The sequence below is a fragment of the Panicum virgatum genome, chromosome 1K (assembly GCF_016808335.1).
Source record: "Panicum virgatum strain AP13 chromosome 1K, P.virgatum_v5, whole genome shotgun sequence".
In the NCBI taxonomy this organism is placed as follows: Eukaryota; Viridiplantae; Streptophyta; class Magnoliopsida; order Poales; family Poaceae; genus Panicum; species Panicum virgatum.
The window spans coordinates 6638130-6664623 of NC_053136.1; the positions used below are offsets into that span (position 1 = coordinate 6638130).

At 47.4% G+C, this 26494-nt stretch overlaps 2 protein-coding genes across 2 annotated transcripts; one reads left to right on the plus strand and one right to left on the minus strand.

The window, feature by feature from the left end:
- The first annotated feature begins 1983 nt into the window (after nt 1–1983).
- On the plus strand, nt 1984–6264 carry LOC120652037 (phosphoribosylformylglycinamidine cyclo-ligase, chloroplastic/mitochondrial-like). Its single transcript, XM_039929730.1, has 6 exons — nt 1984–2004; nt 4779–4838; nt 5213–5385; nt 5470–5584; nt 5664–5822; nt 5935–6264. Exons 1-6 carry the CDS (start codon nt 1984–1986, stop codon nt 6103–6105), a joined length of 699 nt encoding a protein of 232 aa, XP_039785664.1. The 3' UTR covers nt 6106–6264.
- A 2996-nt stretch (nt 6265–9260) lies between these two features.
- On the minus strand, nt 9261–12498 carry LOC120674290 (proteasome subunit beta type-3-like). Its single transcript, XM_039955489.1, has 7 exons — nt 12337–12498; nt 12028–12209; nt 11800–11907; nt 11306–11395; nt 10281–10365; nt 9735–9829; nt 9261–9551 (listed from the first exon to the last, which is right to left on the minus strand). The coding sequence occupies exons 1-7, from the start codon at nt 12340–12342 to the stop codon at nt 9503–9505; spliced, it is 615 nt and encodes a 204-aa protein (XP_039811423.1). The 5' UTR covers nt 12343–12498; the 3' UTR covers nt 9261–9502.
- Nucleotides 12499–26494: the final 13996 nt, after the last annotated feature.

The following is a 26494-nucleotide window of genomic DNA, read 5'->3' on the forward strand; positions in this document are numbered from 1 at the left end:
AAAACGCTTCAGTACGAGTAATACCAAGGTAAAAGCAAGAACTACGCTGGCCTGATCGCAGGAAGCGATCAGGGCAGTATGGCACTTACTTGGATGAAACCCTAGGATTAGGGGTGGCGATGCGCCGAGAGTTGTTGTTTGCGAGACGTGATGACGCTCTCCTTCATGAATAACAAAGGATACATATTTATAGTCCGGAGACTTGGGAAACAATCTAAACTAATCTTGTCCCGATTGGACTCTATCTCTAATCTTAAACTAAATCTAAGGATACACGGCCAATGTGGCCCATATGCTCACGCAGGAGCCGATTTACAAGCCTTCCTCAATCTTCTGCTTTAAGCACATCTTGCTTTCGGCCCATAAACTAACCCTGTTAATTTATGACGATAACAGCAGTTGAAAAAATAACAAATTACACAGTCTAACTGATTAGAACAAAATGAATTTTTTAAGTCTAATTAGTCCATGATTAGATATTATTTGTCAAGTAACAACGAAATGTGCTATAGTACCAAAACCAACGACTTTTCACAAACTAAACAGGGCCTCACTTTACCACCACTACCATATCTGGAACTATGGATCAACACTGCATGCTACCAAAATTGCACACTAACTAGCTGATGATGATGATGAGACCTAGCTAGCTTTTCATGATTTTGTTGGAGTTTTCTGATGCAAGAAGCAGTGCAATACCCACTTGACAGCATTTTATCATGAAGATAATACATAGAGTACCGTAGTCCAGATAAGGTCACTATAGGTAATCCGAGCTGTAAAAAAGTTCTAAACTTTTGTGCTAGTAAATACTGTACAAAAAATAACCTAGCTGATCACCGAAAAATTCCACTTGTCACGCTAAAAAAAAGGAGAAAAATTCCACTTGTTCAGATGAAATAAACTAAAGAAAGAAGTGGATGATGGAGGCAGCCAGTATACTAGCGTGCAGTGACAGTAAAGTTGCTGGCTTTGCTCCTTTAATTTCCCAGAAGCAATGATTTTTTTACTGCTTCCTCCCCACCGGTCTCACAATGATTAGCAGGCTGGGCCGGCCGCCCCCACAAATCCCAAGCTACAGCGCACGAATCTTCGTGCAGCATCGCAGCTGCTGCTGAATGCAGATGCACAGCTATTTTTTTCATACAAAATTTGAAGAAACATTCGGAGTTTGCAATTCCCAAGTACTGATCTTCTTCAACGCTACGCCTACTTGCTACTGGAGCAGCAGCATGAAACACGCTTTGGACGATGGAAAAGGGGTGTGTTACTTGTCGTTTTTACACGCGTGATGTGCAGTGTGCTATTTTTTTCTTCTTCTTTTGAACTAAAGTGGAGTAGTAGTACGGTGCTATTGGCCTGCCAGCATTTCATCGGTTCTTCTCTTCTCTCTTTTTTTTTAACGCAAATGGCTGGAGCTCTGTCTTTCAATTAAGAGGGAAAAAAGTTTTAAGAGTACACATGACATCATAGCCACCGAAACAAGAGCGAAGACTACAAACACCCTGTCTAGCACTCTACACAACACAACACACAGTAGCCTCGCTCAATATTTTGCTAGTGTGTTGTGAAAGTCCGTTTAAACTCCTCTAAATTCTCCTTGCTTGCATCAACACCAAGCTATGACCTATGAGCGTGTGCAGGGAGTGAGGGAGACGCTCGACACTTTGGTTGAATGGTTGTGCAATCTAACACGCATGCTAAGTTCAGATACCAGCGAGATATTCCTACTCGTGGTAGCAATTCGCTCACTACCGGCCAAATTTAGGTAGCAAAAGAATAAAAGATGCCTCCTTCGATCGCAGTCAAGTTGTATCGAGGATATCTAGCTGGCACCCTAAATTTTGCCATAGATGGCCTCCTCTCTTCTTGCTAGGTCCGTCGTCCTTTTCTCTTTCTTTTTTTCCCCAAGAACAAGGTCCCATGTTTGATTGTTTTCATTCTCCTATCTTGAACCTCACCCCACGCACTCATCCACGTGCCATGCCGTCCTTGCCGCGCAAGGTATGGTTTTGGAGAGCGCCGCCATGCCGACGACTATTGAGCTAGCTAGACAAGTGGACGACACCCTCAAACTCTGACAGCTCCAGTTTGTAGCTTCAAATTTCAAACAAATTAAAGGAAATTCATTCGTATCTGAGAAGGGAAGGAGAAAGCAGATAACCGGATGATCCATAGCTTTGGAGTGGAAGGACAGTGAAATTCAGGTACCCCAACAGTGCCTGCAAATCCTCTAGTAACAGCGTGGCGCCACTATTGTGCTGCAAGTTCACCCAACTGACCCAGGAAAGCAGATCGAAGGCTGAAAAACCACCGGGCAGGGAAATGGTAAACTAATTAAACACGAATCACGAATGGTTCTCTCGCCGCACTACTTTTTAAAACTGAAAGACCACGACCACCGGCAAAGGCAGCAAGCGCGGCTCTTTTCCCCTCCCTTTCAGGCGCGGCCGCATTACTAGTTACCACTAACTAATCACCGCCCATTCTCCGTTCCGACCTCCACTATCTTTTTTTTACCTCGCCGCACCCTCCTTTTTCCATCCTTTTGCAGAGAGAGAGAGAGAGAGAGAGAGAGAGAGAGAGAGAGAGAGAGAGAGAGAGAGAGAGAGAGAGAGTCTTTTGACGCGGCAGCTTTGGCGTCCAGGCAAGGCGCGGCGCAGGTGGCGTTGGCTTGCGTGGGTAAGCGCGCGGTCCTTGCCCTTGGGGGGCCCGGGCTGGCAGCCTCGCCCTCACTCGGCTCGGCGGTGGTCGCGGTCGCGGCGGCCCGGCAGGCAACGTGCCTAAAAAGGCCCGAGGGAAAGAGGTGCGGTTGGTTTGCCGAAAAGGCCGCGGAGGACGACGGGGCGGTGGCGCCCCGCCCGCACGCCGCCTTCGTCCAGGCCGACGTGCCCAGGGCATCTGGCGTCGCCGGCGTTACAAGGGAGGAGAGGAGAGGAGAGGAGAGGAGGAAGAGGATCGCACGGGTTCGCGACGAGGACAAAAATGGTTTGCAATTCTGTTTTTGAAATCATGAACGGTTCTTCGTCGATGAACAAGTGCTACCGAACAAGATGGAGTTCAGCATTTTTATGTACCTAGTATATCAGTTCGGATATAGGACTGCAAGATGTGCGCAGCTTCTTAGTCATACAAAATGGGAGTACCAAAGCTCCTTGACTAGAGGGGCTGAGGTATGGTCGCCCCCTGCCTTCCTGCTGAAGTTCGATCCCCATTAGGGACGGATTTTCCGGCGGATAGTGCAGGGGTAAAAAAAATCTCTCTCACTATACTCGTCACAAGATTTGGCCCTCTCGGGCATGAGGTAGGGTTCGGGGGATTTTTCCGCGGGCGGGTAAAGCCGTGTTGTTTTCTCTTAATGAAAAATAGTGGAGTCTGTTCAAACACCACCCGCCGCGTTTTTTTTTTACTAAAAAAATGTTATGTATAGGAGCGCCGCTCTTGGACGAAAGATTGACAAAGGTCTTTCTCATATTATACAAAAAAAAGGAAAAAGATTGACAAATGTGCGAGTTTGGAGATGTTTGCTGATTAATTGGGCCATGCTGTCGCAGGCAAGTGCCTTCATTCGGCCCACGCTCTGAGGAGCTACTACTAGAGGCAAAGTATCTTCTGGGCCCCACAAAACACCAGAAAACGGCCCAGAGCGAACATTCGAACCCAGCACGAGTTTTCTGAGGAGCTACTACTAGAGGCAAAGTATCTTCTGGGCCCCACAAAACACCAGAAAACGGCCCAGAGCGAACATTCGAACCCAGCACGAGTTTGCAAAAGATCACGTCCGTTCAAAAATCGAAACTGAATCACCAGCGGCGGCGGTCGCTACATCTTCGGTAATGCTCTGCGATCATCACCTTATACCTGTGCTAACTTCTCGCCCTCCAGCTTAATCTGTTTTGCTGGAATTTTTTTTATGTATTTTCCATGTCGGGTGAAAAACTGATCGTGTAATATGTATGCTTGTGCCCTTTTCCAAGTTGGTAAAAACAATTACTGGTGGTAATCTAAGTTGTTGCTCCTTTTCCTTTTGCAAATTAAATAAGCAATGTGTCGCGTCTGTGCTTGTGCTTGGATGCAAAAATTACTGGTGGAAGTTTATCGGTCGAGATTCGCCAGTGCCACAAGTGTGAGAAGCGACGAGCGTTGCTTTGAGCCTTTCAGTCATTGATTGAGTGTTGATGCGATACCTACTCGTCTCTTGGGCCTGTGGGAGAAGTCTGCACGACTGCCCCCTGTAGTTGACTGCTTTATTTGCAACTGCTCACTTAGATGCAGCAATAATTTACTTCAAGTTTTGATTTGGTGATGCTAGCTTCACTGTGTAGCTCTTTCTGAAAAGAAAAAAAATGTTTCCGTGTTGCTTTTGTTGGGCAGAGGATGGTGATTGCATAGTTGCTACCACTGACGGAGTAGGGACAAAGCTGAAGCTTGTTTTTGAAACTGGTATTCATGACACAATTGGCATTGACCTGGTACGTGCTCACTCTGGTATATATATATGCACTGTTTTCCTAATGGTACAGTGACTGAATGGTTTTAGGTCGTTGTGGCAGGTGGCTATGAGTGTCAATGACATTGTAACTTCAGGTGCAAAACCATTGTCCTTCCAAGATTACTACCACAAGCAAGCTTGATGTTGACCTTGCAGAGAAGGCACTGACATAATTCTTTGCTCACTTGAACACAATATTATTTTTTCATGCTCATTTTACTGTGCTGCTTTTCTACTCATGGACATTTCAAGTTTGCTCATAATGTCTTTATTATGCTTTATGTAGGTTATAAAGGGGGTTGTGGACGGCTGTCAGCAATCTGATTGCACTCTTGTACGAGGGGAGGTGAGAGTTTCTAAAATTACCATGATTTAACAATTTAACCAGTGGTGTTTTCCTTGCAAGTCACTTGCAAATGGTTGAGCAAAATATCTTCGACGACAGTTGCTCCAGATTAATAATTTAATATATATCTCTTTACCCCTTGACTATACCTTGCAAAGGCTGTCAGAATGCCCCATTGTAGCATCAATGTGACAGAATATTCCGAATGTTTGTCTGTTTAAATTTTTGCTCCAGAAAATTTGAGACGAATCCTCATGGCTATCTATATATTCCATTCTCTCATTGACATTCGAACACCCAAAGGATTAAGTATGGATTACTTTTGCGAAAAGCCAAACTAGTCGAGCTGATTGTTGAATAATTGATCATTACAGACAGCAGAAATACCAGGTCTCCATGCGGAAGGTGAATATGATCTATGTGGTTCTGCTGTTGGTGTTGTGAAGAAGGATAAGGTCATTGACGGAAAAAACATAGTTGAGGGTGATATTCTTATAGGTCTTCCTTCCAGTGGGTTTCATTCTAATGGATTCTCGCTCGCGACAAGGTAGTGCAATTTTCCAGTTCCATTTGGTTCAAATCTCTATGTCATTGGCATTATAGTTTTGCTTTATTTCGATCTTATTTAAAGAGTACTGGAGAAAAGCGGACTTTCCTTGAGTGACCAACTCCCAATAAATGATGGCATGACAAGTACTAGTATTGGTGAAGCTCTCATGGCACCAACTGCCATCTATGTTAAGCAGGTTGGCTTTTGCTTATCTATGTCTCATATTTCCTTCAGACTTTTATGAATTTAATCCAATAATTTGAAACAAAAAATAGGTGCTTGAGATTATTGGCAATGGTGGTGTAAAAGGACTAGCCCACATTACTGATGGTGGACTTAATGAAAATATCCCTAGAGTACTTCCCTCTGGACTCGGGGCGAAGATTATTACTGGATCATGGGAAGTGCCACCTGTCTTCAAGTGGCTTCAACAGGTAAGACCTGATGATCCACGAGCTTGATCTATGATGTTTCAGCATCTGTACACACTATACACTCTGCCCCCTAGGTCCAGAAGTCTAACATTTGTCATTTTGACTTTCGTAGGTTGGAAACATTGATGATGCAGAAATGTGGCGAACATTCAATATGGGCATTGGAATGGTTCTCGTGGTGAGCGCAGAATCAGCAGACAGAATTATCCAAGACACGCATGGATCGAATCCTGCTTATCGCATTGGAGAGGTGATCCAGGGCAAGGGAGTACACTATGCCTGAGCTTTTAAGCCTTCATAGTTTGTAGTAGCTTGAGATTTGCACTGTTAGTCAGCTGGGCGAAAGTGGCCCATTTTTTGTGACGATAATAATCTTTATGGGGTTAAGTTCTGAAGTGATAGTAGTTGTTCGCTTATTTTCCCACCGGTAAAGTGTTGGGCACCAAATGAGTAATGTTTATTGGGTTCCACATGAAGTTGTCCCCTAAACAGCTGATTCTATCGTAGTAATGTTTTTTTGGACATGTCCTATCGTCCAGAGAAGAGAGCTAGTGAGAATGCTCAGATCAGATTTCCATCCAGAATTGTTTTGGTATTGATGAAGCCAATTGCCATGTTGCGTATCACTGAAAAAATAATTAGCCATAAATAAGACACCCATGTTGAGTCAGAGACCTGAACCTGAATGGAAAGATTCTATCTACCATATGAAACTCAACTCGCTGCATATCCTTTTGTTGCGAACTGGCCTACAAAGTTAGGACATGTGGCCTATCCTTTTGTTTAGCGTAGAACACGGCGATGTTGGCCTATTGGCCTGGGTTGACAAACTGCGCATCTGATGTAAACAATACCGGACAAAGCAAATCCACGTCAAGTTTTATTAGTACCTTCCCGTGAACGTGTCACCGTATACTTAGTTTTTAGTTTCCTTCAAGCGGCATTTTAATTTCTTTGTCTCCGGAACAAGTACACTGGCGTCACCTTGATCTGATCCGATAAGCTAACAAAGAATTCCGTCGCTCCCAAGAACGTCAAGCCGGATCTACCATGATGACCTCCAGGATCCCAATGGCTTGGCTTCTGCCGGTTTTATTATTGGCTTATTATTGCGCTGCTGCGCCGTTTCAAGGAATTGATTTCTTGCAAGTATGAAAGAGTGAGGGAGATGATGATCACCTTGGTCCAAGCTTAAACTACATAGCTTTCCGGACAGAAATGTCAAGGAAACCACTTCTCTTCTGCGGATGATTTCATCACTGCCTTTACAAGCAAACTATGCAATTAATTATTTATTTTGTCTAGATTTAATACTCCATGTATGTAAAATTCCCGTTCGATGTGATAGATTTGGAATTTCGAATTTTGCAATTAAACAAGGCCTAATACTGCTACAAATGGGGCTTTCGATCTCAAGGCATGCATTTTCATATGTCGTCTACAGGCAACAACGAAAGCAAACTGAGCAGCCACTGGGGCTTGTTGCGGTGGAGTTTGTTCACCTGGATTTAAGTCTCTGATTAAGCATGGATGCTCATATTTTTTTGCTGAGTATTTTTTTTTTTGTAGGTGATGTGTTTGCTAACAGCGTGGCACATATACGGTGATTTCGCCAATTTCAAGATATATCTATCCAAACTTGAGGTGCCCTTAGAGGCATGAATCAAGAGAAAACATGGAGAACCATGCTGACAAGCTTGTATAGTTCCTTATGAGAAAGAAAAAAAATAAATCAAAGCATCGATTCGCTATACTACTTCCTCTTAGAACTTCCTTACACTGTACTAGGATACTAAATTTGCACACCAAGAAAAATAGGCAAGTCCAAAACAAACTTGATGAGGCACTAATCAGAGCACTTCACAATTATCAAAACGTTTCATATTCCGAATTATGTACAAGGCAGACGGTGAAAAGAAGATGTAATGGCAAAGCTAGCAAGAAAAATTCTACATGCATATACCAGCACCATCAGGGCAGGCTCACAGCTTCAGTGTCAAATCAACCTCCTGTCCGGCCCCCGGGCTGTCAACGTACCCGCCAGTCAACCGCCGCTCGCCGACGGCGGCCGCCGGCGGTGGAGGCCGGCCGCTCGGCGCGCGCACCCACTCCAGCGCCGGCGCGGCTGCAGCCGCCTGCAGCTGCATCAAGGCGCCGTGGACGGCGAACGGCGCGTGCCCGTGGTGGTGGGCGAGCACGAGCTGGTCCGCGCCGGCGCGGTGCCTGGCCAGCGTGCGCTCGCGCTTGTGCGCGTTCTGGTGCCCGCCGAGCGCCTGCGAGCTGTAGAACTGGCGCCGGCAGTAGTGGCACGCGAACAGCTGCGGCGGCTCGGGCTCGCCGGCGCTTGGCGTGCCGACCATCCCCGCCAGGAGGTTGAGCTCGATCGGCGCAGCGCTGGCCCCGCCGCCTCCGCTGTGACCACGGTGACCATTGCCGCCGCCGTTCAGGTTTAGCCAGGTCTCTCCTCTCTCCTTGTCAACCTCTGCCTCCATAAGGTGCAGCGCTGCTTGCAGGGCGCTCTGAATGCCACGAGCAGCTCTTGGCCGTCTTGTATTTGTGAGAACAGACGAGAAGTGATCAGGGTTAATAATCCCGACCGGTCCGGTCAAACTGCCGTACTCCGGTAGCGGTTTACCGGACCGGTTTGACCGGAAACCGATAGAAACCGGTTGAATTCAAATCCAAATTCAAAATCGCATGTGTAATCAGTTTGGACCGGTATACCGGCCGGTTTGAATTCAAATTCAAATTTAAAATCGCATGTGTAACCGGTTTGGAACGGTATACCGGCCGGTTTGACCGGTTTACCAAGTGGGCTTTAATGGGCCGTCTTATTTTTTTCTTTTCTTTTTTGGTTTAACTTTAAATACCCGAAAAGTATGTTAAACAAACGAATTTTTAAGAAAATTTGGCTCCATTAGATTTATCGCACCTTGAAGTATTTTTAGGATTTTTTTGAAATTTATTCATTTTTTAAATTAAAATTTGAATTTTGAATTTGGGCCGATTTGGTACCGGCCCAAACCGGACCGGTTCCCACCGATATTGTAAACCCTGGAAGTGATACGAAGCAATAATATGAGCATGATTGTGTAAGGCGACAGGGACGTACTACACATCATCTAACCAGGGTTGCTTGTTTCTTGGCACGCTTTGCTTCCAGTGGGCACAAATGTATCGGCCGGCTGATGCAGCAAAGATTGCCGTTCGTGTGGGGGAGATTTCTTTACCTTTTCCATGCCGACGTCCAGAGATGAGGCAAGCGATGGGTTGTACTACGGATTAGGACATGGTGCCACTTGATTGGTGCATATCACCAGTTGAAGAGGCCGGTATACATCTGAGTGCCATGTGCGGGCGTGTGGATGTGAACAGGCCAGAAAAAGAAACGGGTGAAACTGTCATCACAAGACAGCCCGTGCGCCAAGGATGTCGCTGTTAACTGGTCAACCAAGCATGTTAGTAAGGAAGTTTCACAGCTCATCATGCAACTCTAAACTGCGGGTTTGAAAACAGAAGCTGACGTCTGAGGCATAGAGAGGTGAACAAGCAACTGCCTGAATCTTTCATGATATGTTCTCTGAGAAGGAAACATCCGCGCGGGTTTTCTGTCTGTACGCCGTAGTACAGGGCGAAGCGAATGAAGAAACAATCTCCTACGCGGCTACACGGCAGAGGACTCAGTCCATCCTTCCCTTCACCACCCTCTCCTGCACTTCAGTGGGTGTGCTGCAACAAGGAGAACCAAGTTTCAAGATGGAAAAATAAAGCCTTCATAACAGCATGGAGAGTAACCCAGTAAGCAAATTCATCTAAGCTCGTTTGGTGAAGATCAGTAGAACATTTTTCATGTTAGTGATAAGGTACATCTATGCATAGTGGCCAAAAGTTTGAAAGATGCAGGGAACTTACACAATGAGAACATAACCTCCCCAGCCAGCAAGGCAATCGCGATCAACAGAAGCCATCAATGCTTGTGAGACTGTCTCAAACAGTTCTTCAGGTTCCTTTACCAAATAAAAAAAAAGGTGATAGTACTGTCAAGGCATAGTGATAAGGAAACGCAACAGTATAGGGCAGGCAGATCGATCAAAGTATTACTAGAGCAGAAAGCAAAGCTTTATGGGACGGACACAAGTGAAGGCACACATTCCAATGTGAAGATAAAGCAACAACTCCATTGGTGCAGGTTTAATGATGATATGATAATTGGTATCTCAGGGTCATATACAAGTTTGGCCCAATCTAATTAATGAAACGTGCAAACATCTTCATAGCAACAGTTGAATCCACAAACTAGATTACCACTACCAATGAGGCTAGGTAAAAGATGAGCTATCAAAAAAGATCTTATAATAGACAATTGAACTCGCTTACAAATTAAAAGATTTACTAAAAGCAGACAGAACTAGCATTCAAAGATTTGATGCACAAAGTATATCAGGTAAAGACACTAACCATGTTTGGCTTATACATGGACTCACAAGCACCATAAAGTGACTCTGAAGAAGTACCAGATACCACAAAATCTTTTGCAAGTTCCCTACACAAAGGAAACACTTTGATAAGATAGTACAAACAATAATGTCCAGATGGGAAGCCAGCATAGAAGCTACATGAAAAGAACAGGGATACATAAATATTATCATGTTATCAATAGTCCTAACATGAAGACATGAAATTGAAAAGGGTCCAGTTAGGAACGGGAAATGGATCCATTCTATATACGAGTAATATGTGTTTCAGGGGTTCCTGGCAAACCAGAAAATCACCTTGTACAATAGGACAATAAACATGTGTTTTGGCCTTTCTAAATCACATGGTTCTGGGAACCGCATAGTTGGACATGTTGGATGAGTGAAAAGTGCAGAGATTCTTTACTCAAATACACGCACAAAGGAAATAGATGTGATACTGGCAGTATGTTAACAAAAAATAGTGTAAGCACAAAGGAAACAGATGATATTGGCACAAAAGACATACTGTCAGTATGTTAACAAAACATATAGCATATAGTTCAGATTAACCAGAAGTTTGAAGGAATGAGATTTGTTAACAAAAAGGTATGGGCCATGGGGCATATATGTTAAATAAACAGTGTACAGTAGTTCAAAGCAATCGGAAATTTGGAAAAGAGCCTATCAGTTGACAGGAGGTGTGGGGGTGAATATGTTAACTAAAATACAATGTACACTAGTTCAGACCAATTTGAGATTTGGAGAAATTGAACCTATCTGAGTTGGCAGGAGGAACTAAAGCATAGTGTACAGTAGCTCATCGATCAGAAATTTGGAGAAACTGAACCGATCTCAGTTGCTGAGATGTGGGTGTAAACAGTACCATCAAATTGGGTGTTTATTTCTTCTTAAGGTAAAATCAAGAATTACCTGGTTCCTCATAAAAAAGAATAGGAAACTAAATACAAGAAAACAACAGAGGTGTGTAAAGATAAAGAAAAAAATAGAAGAATAGTTGATACATACTTGGCACCAAGGCAGTCCATGGTACATATAAATGGCTCATTGTTATCTCCTAGGCCAGCAATAACTGGTTGACAGAAGTACGGCCCAAACCTGCATATCATGAAGCACATCCATTAGAGGTCTATGAAGTTTAGCACAAAAGGATCTGTCAAGTGACAAAACAGAAGATGAATCTACAAAAATGTCTGAAACATTCATGCCAGTCAAAGATAGGTTGGGTCAGAGATGGTAGCCAGACTTCAAAAATCGCACAAACACTTCAGGATAACCGAGAAACAAAGCTTGGCCTACAGACCAGAGAGAAAAATTAAGCTGCCAGCCTTCTAAACACTAATGATTCTCAATTTCCTTATGTGGGGACATTAGCATTACTTCACAGTCCATAGTAAGTTTACCCATCATTCAGTGAACCCAATTTCCCCTGGATCATTCTTATGGAATAATAAATTCTACCACGCCTACAATCAAATCTACTGAAAATTGTCGGTTCTTGCCTTTTCTCGTAGAGGATGGCCGAAACAAGGCTCGCAAAGGTTTCAGGCTTCATGTCCCTCTCCTCTCTCAGCTGGTAGAGCTTGTGCCTGAACACCAGCCGCTGATACCTGCACACAGCACGACACAAGCACACGCATCAAACCCAAACCCTAAACCAAGCACGCCCCACCCCCGCCCCCCGAATCGAGGCGCCCGAACCAAACCAATCGAGAATCCGGGAGACCCACAGCGTCTGGGCGTCGGTGGCGAGCCCCGAGAGGCCGATGTAGAGCTTGTCGTGGACCTTGAACACCCTCTGGAAGTCGGTGGCGATCGTCTGCAGCTGCACGCCGAGCCGGCGGTCGCTGGCGATCGCGAAGCAGTTCTTCCCCACCATCGCCACCACGGCGCTCCCGTTGTACTCGAAGATCTGGGGAGAAAAGCAACCGAGCGAAACCGCCAAATCAGACGTGGCCGCGAGCAGAAAGCTAGGGTTTCGGAGCACGGGCGCAGCAGGAGGAGGAGACCGGGACATTAGGGCTCCGGAGGGCACTCACCGACATGGCTGGCGGCGATGGGTTCCGCGGCGGCGGCGGCGAGAAGGGAGAGCGCGGCGAGTTCGGTGATTTACGCCGGCGAGAGAAAAATAAAATAAAAAGGAAGAGCGCGGAGTGGGCTTCTGGGCTTCGGGCTATGTGTAGTTGGGTGCTGCTGTGCCTATACGTATATACTCGTGGTCCCACTAGTCAGCCTAAAAGCAAGGTGGGGATTTATACAATCACGGGCCTGGGCCAAATGGGGTTAGGCAGAAATAACTTGGGCCTACAAAAGACTCCGGATTCGCGGAGCCCATCAGCGAAGAACTCTACAGTCGCTTATTCGGTTATTCCTCTCTCAAAAAAAGAAAAAACAAAAGAACAAAAACAAAAGAAACACACCTCCTGCGAATCCGGATGATAGTCTTGGCAATCATGGCTCGTGACCTTCTTGGTGGAGGCGGCGCGGCTTATGTGGAATAACGTCCTCCTGGCCTTCTTCCACCTCGCCGGCGCTTGCTCCGGAGCCGGCGGCGGGCCTGTGGGGTTGGAGCTCACCGGATCTGCTGGTCCTGGTGGCTCGCGTCTAGGAGTCTTGGGCCGTCAGGTTATGGCGGCCATGCAGCGCTTCGGTGTCGGAGGGGCGGCTTTCGGTGTTCGCGGCAGCAAGGTTAGTGGATCTGTTCGTTGTGCTCTCCATCTTCCGGCGGATTCGGCATATCCAGGCTTGGGAGAGCGTGGGGCGTGTCCCCGGCCGATGGTCGTCCTTCGTCTTCGTCTCGTCCATGGCGGCGGGTTTCTTCTGCGGCTCTATTCAAAGCTTTTGTGCGAGGTCCAGGTGTCTGCTCTCGCTGAGTTCTTCCGGCGACTTGTTCGGTGGTGGTGCTCGGCGACCGGCGGCGACTTCGGTGGTCACAGAGGCCCTAGAGGACTTCTTTGTATTTTCTTTGTTTGGCAGGGATCTTTGTGTAGTTTGGTTGGGACTGCTGTCCTCTCCGTATCCTTTGCGTATGCTCTGGTTCGTGTACGACTATATGTACATTTTCCTTACATCTTAATATATACTCGTTTTATCTCAAAAAAATCATGGCTCGTGACAGTACAAGTTTTGGTCAAAGCACGACGAGGACAAAAGTACTTTGATTGTAACACATTACCCAACTTATGGTAGACTGGAAGTGTCAAATGTGATAATCATGTGACATCGTACGTCATCATTGCGATATCAGTGCCCGTCAGCTCATCTTCCAGGTACTGGGTGTTGAGGAAAAGAAAAAGAAAAAGAAAGAAAAACGATGCCTTGTCCTGGTCGTGGTCGTGGCAAGGCAAACCGCGGCGTGTAAAGTGCAAACCTGAGATGTAAGTCATTCAACGCAAGTACTACAGTGCAAGTGCCGCCATCAAATCAGATCAGATCGAAACGAAACACGATCGCGGCGATCCTCTTCATGTGCTTGCAGACTCGCAGTTGCAGAGCAGCCGAGCAGGTAGACAGTTTAAACCGCTGCCCAGACCTGCAGGGCACTAGTGCCAGCCAGTGTACGCCCGTGATCTCTGCAAGCTAAAGCGGCGAGTGCACGTGACGGTGCGATCCTTGTCAGAGCCGAGCGAAGATTATGGTGCCACCACTTCACGGTCAACAACAAACCCAACGCGAAGCATCCACGGTTTCGCCGTGCAAGCAAACTCTTGAATCACGTGCAAAACTTCGCAAAGTTCATGGCCATCTTTATGCTGTAATCTCCTTTTTGTTTTTGAAAAACTTGTTTATTCTGTAACCTGAGAACAACAATCCGTGGTTCCAAACACACACCCCATCTTTCTTTTGTTAAGTCAGCAAAGGGTCATTAAGAAATGAAGATGGAGAAAAACATAACAAAAAAGGATACACGAAGAGTATGGTTAAACTTAGGCGGTTAGACCATATAACACCAACCATAAATTAAGCTATCTTTTGCTTTTGGCGCCTGTTTGTTTGTAGAATTGTTGTCACACTACAAGACGAGGGGGAAGAAGATACATAAGAATCAATGTACCAGCGGGGTAACCCCTTTGTCATCATTGTTCGGTTTATATCCAAAGAGTCCGTCACCAAAAAGGTGCTTAAATACAACCACATGTCCACATGCACATGCTGCCACGAAATCAAGCTTTTAGTTTCGGACAACAAGGCAACATGCCTATTCATAATCTAGTGTTTTGGACACATTCTAAGCATGGAGGTTAAGTGGAAAAGACAGAAGCAAGACTGGACTACTCATGTTAAGGAAAAGCAGGATCTTGCTGGGATCTTGCATGAAACACTCGGTCAGTTGCGTTTCAGCTTGGTGGAGTGACAGTGTGGCATCCCAGTATCGCAGACCCCAGATAAGGACTTGGGCTGGGAGATGTGACCATGCTGCCGTTCAACAGTCAACACCACGCACAGTACCAGTGAGATACATCGAACGTCGTTCAGTACAAGAGGCACCGGTAGTGGTTAACCTGGACACTAATTTCCAAAGCTAGTATGAACATCACCTCCAACTACCTGATGATCCATCGTTAGTGCAAGAAAACACGGAATTAGTGTTACACTAATTCACATACCTGCTAAAGCCGGTATGAGACGTATGATCCCCAACAACCTCACGAGCTGAGCATTTTTGGCTATCTCCAGTTCTCTGCGCCGACAAGACGACAAATGCATCGCATGTCGCCTTTTTGTCGTTGCCCTGCACATTGTCTCGCCTTTGCCATTGCGCTGCACTTGCTGCTGCATAGATGGCCCTTTTCTTGCAGCCTGTGATCACCCAACCGTATGAAATGGTCTCTTAGTTTCCTACCTAATACGCACATGGTTACCTGCTGCCTTTTCTGGTAGTTCTAATTCATAGTGATAGTCTCATGATTGCATTTCATCATGCTGAACATTTCAATTCACCCTCCCAGCTAAAAAATAGTTGAAACTTGTCATGCCCCGTCCAAGTGTGTGAGCGTCAAGTGAAAACGTATTTTGTAATAGGTGTGTCTTAGTCTGGTGGCGTGTGTGTGGTGGGGAATATATTCCCAGAGATGCTGTACTGAGACATCATCGTTTTGCTTGTGAAGAACACAAACCCCGGGTTGCCGGCGTCAGGATAGAGGTGTTCATCGCGGTGGGTTGGATGGGACGCACCGTCTTAAGCACACCATCCCTAAGTTAGCTTTTCCACGTTTCACTGGTTCTAACCCACGAGTTTGGCGTTCCAAGTGTCAAGATTACTTTCAGTTGTACAATGTTGCACCTGCTATGCAAGCCACGTTTGCTTCTCTCCATATGGATGACAACGCTGGGAAATGGTTGCAAGTATTTAAAAGGAAGCATGGCCTCACTGATTGGCAATCGTTCATTTCTGCGGTGGAGGAAAAATTTGGGGCTACTGACTACATGGATGCTATGGGTGAACTTCTTGAGCTGACTCAGACAACCACTGTTGAGCAATATGCTGCTGATTTTGAGAATTTGCAGTATGAAATTTGTATGCATCATGAGGGTTTTGATGATTTATTCTTTGTGTCTCAATTTGTGAAAGGTTTGAAATATGAGATAGGAGCTGTGGTTCAGTCTCAGTTACCTCAAACGGTGGACAAAGCTATTCTGTTAGCCAGGGTACAACAGAAAGTACTTGAAAAAGGGAAAGTTAAACAACCCAAGTTGCAAGGACCATCACGACCACATGCTTGGCCTAGTCATCAGGATCCTAAACCTGGTGGAACAAGCCCTTCCATGTCCAAGGAGAGGCAATTGTTGAATTACAAGAAGGCCAACAACTTGTGTTACTACTGTGGGGAGAAGTATGAACCTGCTCATGCAGCTATCTGTACTCAGAAACCTAAAGCTCAGGTGAATGCATTGGTGGTCAATGACCTGGACCTCCCTCTATCTGAAGAAGTTGTAGCTCAACTAGAATTGGAAGATTCTCTCACTACAGAATTCTGTCAGCTTTCTCTGAATGCATTGGCTGGGACTGAGGAGGGGCAACTATGAAACTCAGAGCATTAGTCTCGAACAAAGTCATGCTCACTTTAGTGGATAGTGGTAGCACTCACAGCTTTGTCAGTTCCCAGTTTTTGCAGCAAGTTGGTATTACTCCAACCCCAACAATTCCCACTCCTGTCAAATTGGCTAATGGTCAGGTGCTGGTCTCGGATCATTGGGTTCCCCAAATGGTTTGGTGGTGTGATGGTTTCACATTGGTGTCTGATATGAAAGTGTTGGATATAGGAGCCTTTGATGTCATTCTGGGTTTTGATTGGTTACAAGCCCATAGTCCCATGGTGTGTGATTGGGAAGCAAGAACTATGGAATTCACTCAAAAAGAGGTGTTGGTGAAGTTGAAGGGTGTCCAGCCACCCACAAAGGAGGTCTCTCTCTTGTCAGCTGACAGAGTATACAAGTGGCTTAAGGGAAATGACATTTGGGCATTGGTAGTGGTGACACCACCTCAGCTGAACCCTTCTTCAGCAACTGATCCTAAGATTGACAAACTTCTGGAAACCTATAAGGATGTGTTTGAGGATCCCAAGTCTTTACCCCCAGAAAGGATATATGATCATACTATCCCCTTGCTACCCAATGCTATTCCTGTGAATTGCAGACCCTATAAATATTCTCCAATGCACAAAGATGAAATAGAAAGACAAGTGAAAGAGATGCTTTCAGCTGGGATAATCACCACAAGCACTAGCCCCTTTGCCTCCCCAGTTCTGTTAATTCAGAAGAAGGATGGTTCCTGGCGGTTCTGCATTGATTACAGGAGATTGAATGACCTCACTATCAAGAATCAATTTCCCATGCCCTTGATTGAAGAGATTATTGAGTAATTAGTGGGTAGCAAGTATTTTACTTACCTGGATATGAAGTCAGGGTATCATCAAGTCCGTATGAACCCAGCAGATGAGTATAAAACTGCCTTCAAAACCCACCATGGCCACTATCAGTTTAAAGTTATGCCTTTTGGTTTAACTAATGCTCCAGCTACTTTCCAGTGTATTATGAATGCTGTCGTGGGCTTTTGGGGGTACCCACAGCCGGGTGGTGGAACGCACCTGCCTTTTCCCCGAGGGGGAGTAGTCGGAGAAGTGCTAAGCTATTAGGCCGATCTAGCCTCGGGGCAAGAACGCAAGAACACACGGATTTAAAGTGGTTCGGGCCACCGGAGCGTAATACCCTACATCCACTGTGTGGTGTATTGCACTAGGAATGAATGAGTCTATCCTCTGCCCCCAAGTCTTTCTTTTGACTTGAGCCTTCCTCTAACGGGCGTCTCCCTTTTATAGAGCAAGGAGGACACGTACACAGGTGTCGGACCCCGACAGGTGGGCCCAACAAAAATGTATATTTTACTAGACAGTAGTGGTGTTACAGTGATGGAGAATCTCTTGCCGGATACACTTCATCGTCCTGTAGACTCTCTGGCCGAGGGGAGTCTTCTCCTGTCTCATCGGCGAGGCGCCCGTTGAGGCAGTGTAGGTTGCGGCGTAGACTGTTGGGCCTACCGTGTAGGCGTTATGATACTCTGTCGCCGAGTTGTCGTGTCTAACTAGTGTAGCAGACTGACGTGCGCGGCGTGAGTGGCGCCAGCGGCTGTACAGTGTACCTTGGTAACGCGCAGTCAACAGTACAGCCTGTCGAAAGTCTCCTCGGGTTTTGCTGTGGCAGAGCGCTCTTAACGTCTCCCGCATTGAATGTGGTAGGTGGCCAAGTCTTCCCGAGGAAGCTTGGCAGCCGCGCGCGTATCTGCGTCTGCGGACACGTGGCGGCTCCGGACCCCCCAGGCGGGGTCTGTTCCCTCCCTGCCGAGGGGTCCGGATAGTATATGGGGGTCCGGGACCCCGTGGGAGGTCCGGGGCCCCCGGCTGTTTTGTCTAAGTGCTTCCTTCTCCGGGACACGTGGTGACACCGGACCCGACCCCGAGCGGGATGTGAGTCCGAGACCGTTGATCCGATGAGATGGAGTCGGACCCCAGGGGTCCGGTTGCTCAGCTCCTTTGGGCGTAGTTACGGATAACTACGAGTCTTGACACAGCAAGAGGGGGTACCCTAGTCCAGAGGTACCGACAGTGGCCCCCGGGCCCACCTCGGGAGAGGTACGAACCCGCAGGTGGGGCCATTATTGTGACGCAATGCTGATTGTGTTGGCGTGCTCATGTTGAGAGCGAGTGCTCCGGACCCCTTCAAGGCCGTAGCACTTGTTGCCAGGTTCAGGTACTAGAGCGCTCTCTGTAGGGCGGCGAAAGTGCAGGCTTAGGGTACGGAACCAAGCTAAGCGGCTGCTCGGACCTTGAACCGCCCAGGGAGCCAGCACTACTTCCCCGGACCCGGCTCCAGGGGACCGTGGCGAGCGGTCTCCGCCGGAGCGGGCCACTGGAGTGGACTTAGAGCGACCGTGGCGAGCGGTCTCCGCCGGAGCGAGCCACCGGAGTGGACTTGGAGCGACCGTGGCGAGCGGTCTCCGCCGGAGCGGGCCACCGGAGTGGACTTGGATCGACCGTGGCGAGCGGTCTCCACCGGAGCGGGCCACCGGAGTGGACTTGGATCGACTGTGGCGAGCGGACTCCGCCGGAGCGGGCCACCGGAGTGGACTTGGAGGGACCGTGGCGAGCGGTCTCCGCCGGAGCGGGCCACCGGAGTGGACTTGGATCGACCATGGCGAGCGGTCTCCGCCGGAGCGGGCCACCGGAGTGGACTTGGAGCGACCGTGGCGAGCGGTCTCCGCTGGAGCGGGCCACCGGAGTGGACTTGGAGCGACCGTGGCGAGCGGTCTCCGCCGGAGCGGGCCACCGGAGTGGACTTGGAGCGACCGTGGCGAGCGGTCTCCGCCGGAGCGGGCCACCGGAGTGGACTTGGAGCGACCGTGGCGAGCGGTCTCCGCCGGAGCGGGCCACCAGAGTGGACTTGGATCGACCGTGGCGAGCGGTCTCCGCCGGAGCGGGCCACCGGAGTGGACTTGGATCATTGCTGACGATCCCATGAATTACGTCACCGGGCCTTGCAGCAAGGTGTAGGAAACTAGGCCTTATACTAGAAAGGAGCCCGGGACCTCTAGGGACAGCAGACTCGGATACTAGGGGACTCGTAACAGGGCAGTGAAGTACGTAGGCTTAGGGTACATTACCAGGCTAAGCTACGCAGAACTTCTCTACCCCAGGATACGGGCACCACTTCTCTTGATCAGGTCCCTAGGGGTCCGAACTGCCTTCCAGCTAGAAGGGGTGTCCCAACCTGACCACAAGCTAGCAACTCAATTTGGATTGTTAGCAACTAAAGAAAAAACTCCGTGCGGGAGAAAGAAACATGCAGGTTGAACGATCAAGTGCTATTAGGTTAAAGTAAAGATAGGACTGAGAAAGCGAATCTCCTTTATTGCTTGACTCGTGGTGTACATCAGAGGTCGGGATTACGAGGGCGGACCTCTACCGCTCTGGACCACTTGCTGGTGTCGCCTGTTTGTGCGATGAAGCCAGAGATCGAGTTTACAAGGGCAGACCTTTACCGCTCTGGACCACACGTAGGCACCAAATCATTACAAAGGAGAAACACACTCAATACTATCTAGTGATAACCTACAGCCGTCGCCCCGTAAAGCGTGCACATTGCTGGCCGTAGTGGAGCTGCCATCTTGGGGGCTCTTCTGAGTCGTTGGGGCGATGGCGCCATGGACGTGCTTGTACAGCATCATCCAGCATCACCTCGGGAGCTTGCGGGGCTTCTCCCAGCACAAGAATTGTTCTATGCTCAGATAGCATGGGAACAAATTCTTTGGCTTTGAGTGGGAGTGGCCCTGCCGTTGCCAGCTGTCGCCGTCTGCCGTCGGAGGCCGGCCCGATGACCGCTCATCACGAGCTGGGTGCTCGTTTGAATGAGCACGGAGCGTATAGAAGGGCGGTCGTTCGCCGGCTCGACCTTGGTGTTGGTGTTGGGCCCCCGCGCCTGGTGGCGGAGTCCTGTCTGCAGCAGCACCGAGGGAGACTCGGTCCTGGGGAGGAAGGAGTCGACGGTCAACTTCCCCCGGGCGACAGTGGTTGGCTCCAGGCTTCGTGTTGAGAGAAAGCCTTGAGCCGACATCATGTCGCCGCCGGGGAACCCTGGCGGTTGCTTGAGAGAAAATCTTGAACCGACGCAGAGGTGTTGTAGGGTGACGCACAGCGGGTATCTCCGCTGCGCGCCGCCGCGCCGGCCTTGAGATGTCGCAGTGGCGACGCATAGCAGGCACCGCTGCCGTGCGCCGCCGCACCGAGGGCATCATCGTCTCGGTGCCGTGGCATGCGGCGTGGGTGACACCATGCCTCTCTTCATCTTCTCGTCGCTGTTGCAGAGGATGAGCTCAGCCTCAGAAGCCTGGAGATCTAGCCAACGCCTGCATCCTCCCCACGGACGGCGCCAACTGTCGTGGGCTTTTGGGGGTACCCACAGCCGGGTGGTGGAACGCACCCGCCTTTTCCCCGAGGGGGAGTAGTCGGGGAAGTGCTAAGCTATTTGGCCGATCTAGCCTCGGGGCAAGAACGCAAGAACACACGGATTTAAAGTGGTTCGGGCCGCCGGAGCGTAATACCCTACATCTACTGTGTGGTGTATTGCACTAGGAATGAATGAGTCTATCCTCTGCCCCCAAGTCTTTCTTTTGACTTGAGCCTTCCTCTAACGGGCGTCTCCCTTTTATAGAGCAAGGAGGACGCGTACACAGGCGTCGGACCCCGACAGGTGGGCCCAACAAAGATGTATATTTTACTAGACAGTAGTGGTGTTACAGTGATGGAGAATCTCTTGCCGGATACACTTCATCGTCCTGTAGACTCTCTGGCCGAGGGGAGTCTTCTCCTGTCTCATCGGCGAGGCGCCCGTTGAGGCAGTGTAGGTTGCGGCGTAGACTGTTGGGCCTACCGTGTAGGCGTTATGATACTCTGTCGCCGAGTTGTCGTGTCTAACTGGTGTAGCAAACTGACGTGCGCGGCGTGAGTGGCGCCAGCGGCTGTACAGTGTACCTTGGTAACGCGCGGTCAACAGTACAGCCTAGCGAAAGTCTCCTCGGGTTCTGCTGTGTCAGAGCGCTCTTAACGTCTTCCGCGTTGAATGCGGTAGGTGGCCAAGTCTTCCCGAGGAAGCTTGGCAGCCGCGCGCGTATCTGCGTCTGCGGACACGTGGCGGCTCCGGACCCCCCAGGCGGGGTCTGTTCCCTCCCTGCCGAGGGGTCCAGATAGTATATGGGGTCCGGGACCCCGTGGGAGGTCCGGGGCCCCCGGCTGTTTTGTCTGAGTGCTTCCTTCTCCGGGACACGTTGTGACACCGGATGTGACGGCTCAAGTTTTTAAATAGCCAATTTAGGATAATTAGAACCAAATCATGCATCATTAAATAGGAAACCTTGAATTAATGCATGTGTATGCATGAATGTCTATATGTATGTGTGTCTGTGTGTGTTTGAACACAGGGGAGAACACTTAAATAACTTTTGAACCGATGCACGTGTGCATATGAGTTTGATTAGGCATCTCATTAACATCATGACAAACCAAAGTTTAGTTGATGTCAAGGGGAGAAAATAAAATTTTGCTCATGAAATGACGAGTTCTTCAAATCACAGTTTTAAAATGTTTAAATTATCTTTTAAATCGTAACGAACATTTTTTAAAAATGAATTTTAAACTGTAGCTCAAATGAATTTTTGTCCAAAACCAAAGTTGTAGGTTTTCAAAAGACGAACAACTTTCATGTTCAAAGTTTTTCGAGTTGCTACACAAAAATGGGAGAAAAAGTTGATTTCCGAAGCGTATACGATGTTTTCAAATGTACCCAAGTTTCAATTTTTTTATCTTTCAAACCAGTGTGCAAATGAAAGAGTGCATAAAACGAAAGTTGTAGATCTCGAAATTTTGAACAACTTTGGTATTCAAAAGTTTTTCATTTGAGGCCATATAGAAGGAGAAAAACTGAGTTTATGAACTGGGCTTCGGAACTTCGAGTTATTTACAGGAATGCCATCAACTCGATCCCCTCCTCTGCTCACGCCGTTCGTCGCCGTCTCGTCGCCGGCACCACCACGCGTCTCCTCGTCGAACCCTCTTGTCGCCGCTTAACCGTCCAACGAAGCCAAGATCGATTGCTCCTCTTCCCCTCCTCGCACAGAGCCAGAGCCGAGCTCTCCCCTTGCCCAGGCACGCCGCCGCCGTCCTCCATGGCCGCTTTCCCCTCGAGCAGCCGCGGAGTTCTCCTTTCCACCCCCTCCCAGCTCCAACTGACCCCGGGAACGGGATCCCCGCCTCCCACGGAAGCTCACCGGCCCGTTCCCGCTCGCCCTCGCCCACCTGAGCACCTCCCGTGACCGCCATGAGCGCCGCCGCGGGCACCTTGCCGTGGAACCCCCTCTTCCGACCCTCCTAGGCCCAAGATAACCCTACAGCGTGCTTCCTCTCGCCGTGGTGCAGCTCTCCGACCCCCTCCCCGCCGCCCACAACTATCGGAGCGCCGCCTCCGCCGGCACAGTCCGCCGCCGGCCGCCCCTCACCGTGGGCAGGCCGCCTCAGGCCATCTTCTCGTGACCCGAGACCTCCTAGAGGTGCGCCTCGACTCCCTCCTCCTTATCCCCAACTTCCCCCTCGCCGCCGGAGCCGAACCTCGCCGGAAAACGACCGCCCCGACCCTCCCCTGTTCTGTCCAGTTCCGCTAAGGACCTCCAGTGAGAAGAAACAGAAATCCAGGGGCCTAGATGCAAAAGTTTGTTTCCTTTTTCTTTTGTTTTCAAAAACAGCAAACTTGTAAATTCCATATAAAATCGTATAAAAATAAGAAAAATACAAACTAAAATGTTTTGGAATCCTTAAATCAAAACCTACAACTTTTGTTACAGTCACATGTTCATTTTATGCTTCTATTTTAATCTAGGATAAAGATTATATTAAATAGCACACAAATGTATCTCCTGTTGTAATGATGAACTAAGGCTAGTTTTTGGACAGTGTTCTATACCCTATATGAGTAGCTTAATGTAAAAATTTGATGATATTTTGACAAATATAGCTATATGTTTCATTAGATCTTGGTTTATGCCTATGTTAAATAGAATTAAATACACAGGGTTCTATTTTAGTTTTCCTGAGATGAAATTTTTACAGAATCCTCACTTTAGTTTCTAGATGCTATAGAAAAATTTTGGGAATTTTTAGTAATGTATAACTAGTCCTTTCGATTTAATCATGAATAAACTTTGTAAATCAAAAACCCTAGTTTCCTTCATTAGAAAAATCTCATAGTTTTACTAGAGCTTGAGTTTGAGTAGATGAACCTGCATGCCAAGTTTGAGAATCAATAACTTCCTACTTTGTCCTGTAAAAATAGATCTTTACCCCAGCAAAAGTTGTTTAACTTATTATTCATGTTTAATCTGCTTCATGAAAATAGCTGAAAATTTTTATTGTAAGTTGGTACTTCAGTTTTGCTCCTTGCATCAAAATTTCAACCCCATGACCTATGGGTAATTATAGTTTTGGGCAAAGCGTGTTATCTTTAGTTTTGTTAGAAGAAATAACTTTTGTATGTTTTGGTATATAATGAAAACCCCACCTTGATTTTATGAGCTAAGTTGTGTTAAATAACTACTCTATAAATGACTGCCCAGGAAATGTTAATTAAGAAGTTTCACATCCAAACTCACCTCATGTTGGACTACAACTTTATCGTGAGGGAAAAATAATAAAACCTAAATCGCTAAACAACTAGGAGCTTTGCATTCATACATATGCATTGTTGCATTTCATTTAGGTACGATACATGAACCACGTAAAGGATGTGACGTTGGAGTTAAGCCAGAAGACGGTGAATGGTGGACACGTCTAGAAGATGGATGGATGGATCCCGATGTGCATGGCCGAAGGAAGATGCTCGCCGAGCAATCACCTTCTAACTAACACTAACCTAGTGTTAATCCCAGACAAGCCCCGGAGCATGTCCTATCTATTTTAAATTTATGGCACTTATTATTGTTTCTATCTACTTGCGCATTTAAGTTTACAGGAGTTGCTTGGAACCTTAGCTACATGATCCTAGGTACCTATGCTTGAACACTAGTATGTGTAGGTCGCTAGTTGGCTAGGCTAATGGTTCGGTAGAAGTCGAGTAATTTCCTGCCACTCGCGAGAATTATAGGAGTTGAATGTCTTCTACATACTACAACTATAAGGCTCACGGGCTGGGTTGTGGTACTTGTGATACCCCGTCTGTTTAGTGAAAATGGATAAGGCCGCAGTGTGTTGTAGTGGTGGTTAAGCGTTTGAACGTACTAATCACATGCCGAGAATATGGTAATCGGTAAGCTTAAGTACTTGATTGAACCGCAACCGGAATATACTCCCCACCGTCTTGAACTCGTTCACATCTAGCTAATGGCGAGTACAGAGTCGTCGTACTACTGTACTTGAGGGCGGTGGGCTTATTCCGTGAAGCGGGAATTGAAGGGAACTGTTGCGTGGGTGACTCTATTCCCATGCGTGTGTTTAGGTCTGCCTGGCCAGGTTAACAAATTCGATTCGAATCGTCCGCTTCTCACGGTTTGGGACTGCTTAACCCTTTTTCCACATAGAGTAAAAAGTGAAAGATGATGATGATGATGAATATGGTTGGTTGGATGATGAAAGATAATTATTTCCCACCATGTTTGCTATTGGATAGATGCTCACCTAGAATGGTTAATTGAACTAGAATTCGGAAGCTAAAACCTGAAATTAAGGATCTACTCTTTACTGCTTTTCGGCAAACCAAACCCCCCCAGCCAAAAGTCTTGCATGTCTAGATAAAGGGGCTAAGTATACCCTTAGTCGGGTAAGCCTTGCTGAGTATTAGTATACTCAGCCTTACTTGTGGCTTTGTTTTTCAGGTGGTACATCTGAGGATGTGGCTGGCGTCATGTACGGGCTTCATCATGATGTCTTGTTTCGACGCTAGACTATCGTTCGTTTTTCGTCAAACTTGAACTCTTTTATACTTTTAGAAATTCAAACTTGGTTTGTAATAGTAATTCAATTTCATACTTTGTGCTGTAAAATTTGTGGAATGTTGCATTCTCTGGACTGCTTTGTCGATCCTGTTCAAGTGGTTTAATCGGGATTTTACCCAACAGCACTGCCGGATTACTCCGTTTTAAGTGCGTGTTAACCCTGATTGTCGTTTTGATGATGGTTAGCGCCCTTAAGCCGGATTAATTTGGGCGGGCTGCCACACCGGACCCGACCCCGAGCGGGATGCGAGTCCGAGACCGTTGATCCGATGAGATGGAGTCGGACCCCAGGGGTCCAGTTGCTCAGCTCCTTTGGGCGTAGTTACGGATAACTACGAGTCTTGACACAGCAAGAGGGGGTACCCTAGTCCAGAGGTACCGACAAATGCAATATTGGCTCCATTTCTCAGGAAATTTGTGATGATTTTTCTTGATGATATTTTGATCTATAGCCCTGACCTCCCCACCCATGTCTTTCACTTGGAACAAGTACTGCAAGTACTGAGACAGCATCAACTATATCTGAAGCGAAGCAAGTGTCCCTTTGCTCAGTTACAAGTACAGTACTTGGGTCATATAATTTCAGAACAAGGCGTGGCTACTTCAGTTGAGAAAATTCAAGCTATGAGGGACTGGCCAATTCCCAAGACTGTGACTGAGGTGAGAGCTTTTTTGGGTTTGACTGGATACTATAGGAGATTTGTGCAGAATTATGGGAGCATAGCAAAACCACTAACCCAGCTACTCAAGAAGAAACAGTTTCTATGGACTGATGCTGCCCAACAAGCATTTGAGGCTCTTAAACAAGCTATGATTAGTGCCCCTGTACTGGCTCTCCCTGATTTCACTGAGGTGTTTGTGGTGGAGACAGATGCCTCTGACATTGGTATAGGCGTTGTGCTGATGCAAAGAGACAGACCTATTGCTTTTCTGAGTAAAGCATTGGGGGATGCTCACAAGAGCAAGTCTATTTATGAGAAAGAGTTCCTAGCTCTGATCATGACAGTAGAAAAGTGGAGGCCCTACTTGCAGAGACAGGAATTCATCATCAGAACTGACCACAAGAGTTTAGCATACTTAACTGAGCAAAATTTACATTCTGGTCTTCAAAGGAAAGCAATGACTCATCTCATGGGGTTACAGTTCAAAGTGGTTTACAGGCAGGGCAA